Consider the following 6,587-nt stretch of genomic DNA (forward strand, 5'->3'; position numbering starts at 1 on the left):
TGCTCAGGTACCTGCACTGGGTTTCCAGGATGCTGGTGCTCAGGTACCTGCAGTGGGTTTCCAGGATGCTGATGCTCAGGTACTTGCACTAGGTTTCCAACATGCTGGTGTGATGCTGATGAGCCTTAGCCTCTGGCTCTGAGGACCACTGATCTGGAGTAGAGATTAGACACCAGGAGTGTACCTTTGAGATTAAAGAGCAGGCGGTCTTGCTCGGTCTGCCTTGCCCTGAGGTGCCTACTGATCTAAGTCAGGTGACCATGCCCATTCAGGAATTGAATTCTGAAGGAAGAGCTCACGAAGAAAAGAAGTAAGGCGGGGGTTTCCATGAGTCTGAATGGGCACAACTGACCCCAGTTATAGATAGAGTCACCTGAATTCAAGAGAGAAAGAAGCCTGGGGAGGAACTGGTGATAGTGTCTCACAGTGCTGACAAATTCCTAAGAGAACATCTTCAAGGAGTTTTGGCCCATGGTTTCCATCCATGGTCACCTTCTTCCACTGAACAGGCCTGAAGTGACACGGAGCATCATGATGGAAGAGTGGAGGGAACAAATGGCTCCCTCAGAATGGCCAGGAGGAAGCTAGTGTGGGATAAGATGGGAGAGACAAGATACGCCCTTCAAAGGCGTGACCCCCAACCTCCTAAAGTTCCTACCAACTGACACCAATTAAGGACTCAGCCTTCACCACACAAGCCTGGGGGTAACATTTCATATTCAAATCCTAACAGTGTCCCTGATAATCACTAGACATTTCCATCAAGCTGATATCACAGAATTCATTTCCTGACATTTTTTGTACATGGGTGCACATTTCCCCATGGGATTAAGGATCCGTCCTGTCTAGAGCTGTATGTCACTGTTATCAGTTGAGTGACACGTGAGTGCAATATGACTTCTCCACAGCTATGGTTCCACACTGATTGTAGCTTCTTGTGGTGCTCTATCTCCCTACATGTCTCTGTTAATGGGGAACACAAGTGGTGAGAATTTAAAACAAGGACCTGAATGGTGGTTTTTACAAATGCAAGTCGTTGAGCAGTTCTATCTTCCCATTGCTTTTGTCATCTGCCACCCAAGGGCCCTGCAGTGGCTAGAGTTGCTTGTGTGGGAGTTGGGGAACCTGGGGAAGGAGTGTGACTCCCCCTTGGCAGCTCCCTTTCATTTCTGTTGATCTTCTTTGCTGACCTGGCCCTTGTTGTGCAGGTGTCTGGTTGAGAAGGGGGACGTGGCCTTCATGAAGCACCCCACAGTTCTACAGAACACTGATGGTAGGTGCCTGCACTGGGCTTTCCTTCTGTGGAGTCTTCCTGGCAGGGTGACTCCCCAAGACACAACTGGGGAAGTTTAATAGCTAAACCTAGCAGGCCCCAGTAAATGGGTCCTAGCATTTTAAATTAATCTCGCGTTTTAACTTTCTTCCAATCTGTTCAGGCTTGGTGAGGCTAATTATCACCCTGGCCTTGACCACAGATGAAAAAACACACAAAGCCATGGACTGTGTGAGCATGTCTGACTCTCTGATGGACAGACATTCTTTTGATATTCCAGATCAAAGTTCTGGACCAAAGCTGTAAGCTGTGGCTGACCCACCTTTTTCTCCCTAGGGAAGAACCCTGAGTCTTGGGCTAAGGGCCTGAAACAGGAAGACTTTGAGCTGTTGTGTCTTGATGGCACTAGGAAGCCTGTGACCGAGGCTCAGAGCTGCCACCTAGCCATAGTGCCAAACCATGCTGTGTTCTCCAGGAAAGATAAGGTTGACTTTGCTCGCAGAATACTCTTCAACCAACAGGTATGGGCACCGGTGCCTACTTCCTATTACTCAGTGCTAGTTCCCAGAGCTGTGCTGACACCATGCACCCATACCCAGCCCAACTCATACTCTTTCTCCATGAGGAGAGAGCGCTGGGCCTCCTCGTCCTGCCTCTGGTTGTATCTGATGCACATTTATTCTGTAGCTCTCTAAGGAGCTAAAAGAGCAGCCTGGGATTCATTGCCCTTAGTAAACACCCAGAATCTCGTAGTCCCCTTCAATTTTCCATGAGATTCAATCCCTTCTCTCTTCGGGTGTAATAAGGGAGCCATTGGCTCACTGACTGAGTTAAGCATAGGTAAAGCGAAACAGTGGCTTCTCTAGCTAACTTGTGGGTCAATGTGAATTTGTCTCCATAACCTGGATAAGCTGGGCATCGTCTGAAGTTAAAGAGCCAAACATCTAGACACTTTCTGACCTTACTGGGAGCTGACAGGGTCTGATCTTTTGGAGTAGGAGATACCTAACCTAAGCAGTCTAAAGAAAAACCCATAGTCTTCTCTGCCTGTTGAGGAGACACTACATTCTTGGAGGTTCCCCAAAGGAGAAATCCATGTTTTATCATATTTCCCCCCTTCACATCCTTGTTAAAGGATAGTGGCCCGGTACCCCAGTTTGCTTCTCTTTGCTGGGCTAAGACCACACTAAAAGCAACTTTGGCACAGAAAGGGTTTATTTGACTTACGGGTTATAGTCCATCACTGAGGAAGCCATGTAGGAGCTGGAGGCAGGAACTGAAGTGGAGACCATGGAGGAACACTACTTACCATCTTGTTTCAGGTTCACATTCAGCTAGCTTTCCTGTATTGTCCAAACCTACCTGCTGAGAAATGGTACCACTTGCAGTTAACTGGGCCTTCTTATATCAACTATCAAAAAAAAAAGCCCCATTGATGTGCCTATGGTCAATCTGACAGAGGCTTTGGTTAACTGAGAAACCCTCTGCCTAGCCGTGTCAGATTGACAACCAAAATTAACCCTCACACCCAGGAAAAACACTAAGGTAAGTATCTTGACTGTGGAATCTGCAGGGGAAAGTCTCCCAGAAGACAAGCTGCCATGTTAGCTACTAGACAGAGTTGACACCTCTCTGTTTTCTGGCACCCTCGGTCACTGTCTGTCTGTCTCAATTCAGGAGCTCTTTGGAAGAAATGGATTTGAAAAAATGATGTTCCAGATGTTTGACTCCTCAGCTAAGGACCTGCTGTTCAGTGATGACACAGAATGCTTGTCTAACCTTCAGAACAAGACAACGTACGAAACATACCTAGGACCACAGTACCTTACCCTGATGGACAACTTTAGACAGTGCCTGTCCTCTGGTAAGTAGAATGGACCACCAAGCAGAAATAACACAAGGTTCAAAGTCAGTATGTTTATATCAAGAACTCAGACGTGTCAAGTTCTCAGCTGACACGGACAAGGGCGTGGAGAAGTAGAAACTTTCTCCTGGCCTTGCAGAAGGATTCCATTACCATTGAGTCAATTCAGCTAGACAAGAGTGAAAGGCACAGTCTACGAAATGCTACATTGTCTGAAGGAGGCGAGAAGTGTTCCAGAACTTGAGAGCATTTGGTAACGAAGGTCTTCTCATGTGTGTTTGCACGATTGCTGTCACCTGGGGGCTTGGGAGAAGACACAAGCTGTATATACCACGGGACTGACAGAAGGACTGATGGCAGACTGATTTCTGAATGTTTTATATTAAATGCACAAAGTTAATAAAAACAAATACAGCATGGTTAGCACTAAAGGAGTCTTGGTATACATATTTTAGATGGAATAGCTGTCTAAAAAGAAAGAAACTGGGAAAATAAAATTAAAACTGAGAGAATAGAATTATTGGGCATAAGCCTGAATTTTTGTATCATTATATTGTGTGCTAGAGATACTGAAAGTGGGAAGAAAGGACAATACAGAGAGTGTCTGTGAGGGTCTTAAATCGTCTCAGTTAGCCATGACTTACTTTTCTGTAAGTGGGACAGAAGAGTTCCCGACATGTTTTCAAGAACTTTGCTCTTCAGAACACAGGACACTGGAGCAGAGAGGAGTGTGGCAATGATGGTTTTTTCTTTTGTGTTTCACTTCACAGAACTGCTCGACGCCTGCACGTTCCACAGACATTAACCCCGTTCAGCTGGGGTCTCACAGGATCAGGGGTCCTGATGGTTTTTCTCCATGTGGATGCGTGCTGACATCTTTATAACTCGATATCATAATTGGAGCGAAAGGAATTCAAATGAATAAAAATATCTTCCCAGAAAACTTCATTGAATGTTCTTAGATTTGGGACAAATAAGACTTTTTAGATTAAATTTGAGCTTCTAAGTTTAGTAGCTACTAAAATTTCTATCTTAGAAGCTGGCGAGATGGCTCAGGGGGCAAAGGCAGCGACCTGAGTTTGAGCTCTGGGACCTGCACAGTGGAAGGAAATAGTGGACTCCAACAAGCTGTCCTCTGACCTCCACACGGACATAATGGCACGAGTGTGCCACCGTGCACCAACACACACAAATAAAGGAGTGTTAAAAATACACCTTTGGGGCGATGACCAGTGGGCTAGTGTTTACTTTGGAAGCACGAGAACTTGAGTTTGGATCCCCAACATCCATGTGAAAGCTGATTGTGGCTTCGTGTGTCTGTAATCTTGACACTGCAAAAAGATAGGTGGAACCCAGGGCTTGTGGTCACTTGGTCTAGCTGAAACAGTGACATTCAGGTTCCTCAAGAGACCCTGTCTCAAAAAAGTAAAGGGAAGAGTGACAGAAAAAGACACCTGGTGTCAAACTATAACCTCCACATGTTCATACACGGGACTGTGCTTACGTATAACATGCACGCACATGCACACACACACACATACACACACGGGGGAATTTTAAAAATAATATACTTTTAAAAGAGCTCAACCTAACTAATTTGACTTATCTCCTCATACTCTGATTCTTTTACACAAGAGACAAATCATTCAGTTATAATTTGAACAATAAATCTGTCTGAATACCATCCAATCAGTGACGATAAGATCACACACACACACACACACACACACACACACACACACACACACAACCATATCAGTGTGTTCAGCAGAGACAGCTTACATAATAACAAGAAAGGACAAGGAATGATCGTGTGTATTTTTTTTTTTTTTTTTTTTGGTTTTTCGAGACAGGGTTTCTCTGTGGTTTTGGAGCCTGTCCTGGAACTAGCTCTTGTAGACCAGGCTGGTCTCGAACTCACAGAGATCCACCTGCCTCTGCCTCCCGAGTGCTGGGATTAAAGGCGTGCGCCACCACCACCCGGCTGATCTTGTGTATTTTTAAAACACGGTTTGGGGCTTTGGGAGAACCTCAGCTTGGATCCCCAGCACTCATGTAAAGGGCTAGGTAGAGTGTCTGGGAAAACAAAAACAGGATCATCCCCGGGGTTCCCTGGGTGACCAGGCTAGCTGAATGGGTGAGCTTCAGGTTCAGTGAGAGTCCCTGTCTCAAAAAGTAAAGCGGAGAGCAATAGAAGCCAATACTAGACTTTGACCTCGGGTCTCCACACACATGTGTATATACAGGCACATGCACCCCCCACCCCCGTATTCATACATAAAACATTATCTTTTGACATTTTAAATTAATGCCAAAGGCGATCAAAGTCTCAGTTACTGTTTCCTGAAAAATATTAAAATTATGGCAAACATTGTACTTGACTGCTTGTTCAGTCAACTTTCTAAAAAGTGTGATGCACCAGACACTTGCTTCTTTTCAGTTCTTATCAGAAATGTCACCATCTCTAGTTATTTCTACAACGCCAGCTTGTGACAGCCTCTTAGCAAGTGTGGAATTGGAGCTAAGATTATATGTCGCTAAAAGTCAGATTTCTACAAGTGAGTGAAGGAGTGGCCGGAGCAGGACGCACCCGCTTCACAAACAACTGAAGAGCAGGAAAAGAATGCATGAAACAGCTCTTTGTGGTTGAACAATAACAGCAGGGAATTTGGAACCATGGAGGAAGGGAAACAAGAGCTGGGATGATGATGACCCGGCCTTCTGCCAGTCTGAAGTTTCCAGAAACAGAGATAGAAATCTGGGTCAATGTGATTGGCATCAAGTGCCAAACAGGATGGAACTTTGCAGGGGAACTGTTCATGGCCCACACTACACTGTCCTTGGTGAACCTGCACCAGTATAGACTGAAATTAAAACCCAACACAGTACAGGGGACTCACAACACATGTCACTGTAGCCCTGGGCAATCCAGCCTCTCTTCCAGCCTCGGTAGGCATCTGCATATACATGTGCTCACATACTTCACACACACACACACATACACACACACACAAATACATACACACACAGGAACATAGACACACACACAGACATACATGCACACAAGACTAAAGGCAAAAGTCTACTGATAACAACTGTTTTGTTCAAAGACAGATTATTATTATTATCATTATTATTTCAGATAAGTTGATAAAGTTCACCAAACTGTTCTGTTATGTTCTTAGTGTTTGTAGACTGTGTAGTGATGCCCTGGCTTCCATTCTTGACACGAGGGATGCATTTCTCTCTTTGATCACTCTAGCTAAAGCTGTGTGGATTTTACTCTGCATTGCCAGGAACAGATTTTTATTAATCTGTTTTAAACAGGTTTTATTAATTGTCACAATTCTTTCTCTATGTTCTATCTGATTTTTCATTGTGGCCCTTATGTTTTGCTTTCTGTGTACTTTTCATTTAATCTTCATTTTTGATTCTTTAAATTAATGATTT

The 6,587-nt window shown here is 44.6% G+C and overlaps 1 protein-coding gene across 1 annotated transcript in view; it reads left to right on the forward strand.

Moving 5' to 3' along the window:
* LOC101984426 (inhibitor of carbonic anhydrase) overlaps window positions 1-4,080 on the forward strand; it is a 38,989-nt gene extending 34,909 nt beyond the window's left edge. Inside the window, exons 14-17 of the mRNA XM_005367777.2 lie at window positions 1,209-1,273; window positions 1,610-1,794; window positions 2,951-3,137; window positions 3,908-4,080. Of these exons, the coding sequence (XP_005367834.1) occupies window positions 1,209-1,273; window positions 1,610-1,794; window positions 2,951-3,137; window positions 3,908-3,942 (472 nt within the window). The 3' untranslated portion in view covers window positions 3,943-4,080. The remainder of the gene's footprint in view (window positions 1-1,208; window positions 1,274-1,609; window positions 1,795-2,950; window positions 3,138-3,907) is intronic.
* The last annotated feature ends 2,507 nt before the right edge of the window (window positions 4,081-6,587 follow it).

Source organism: Microtus ochrogaster, unplaced genomic scaffold, assembly GCF_000317375.1.
Source record: "Microtus ochrogaster isolate Prairie Vole_2 unplaced genomic scaffold, MicOch1.0 UNK24, whole genome shotgun sequence".
Classification (NCBI taxonomy): domain Eukaryota; kingdom Metazoa; phylum Chordata; class Mammalia; order Rodentia; family Cricetidae; genus Microtus; species Microtus ochrogaster.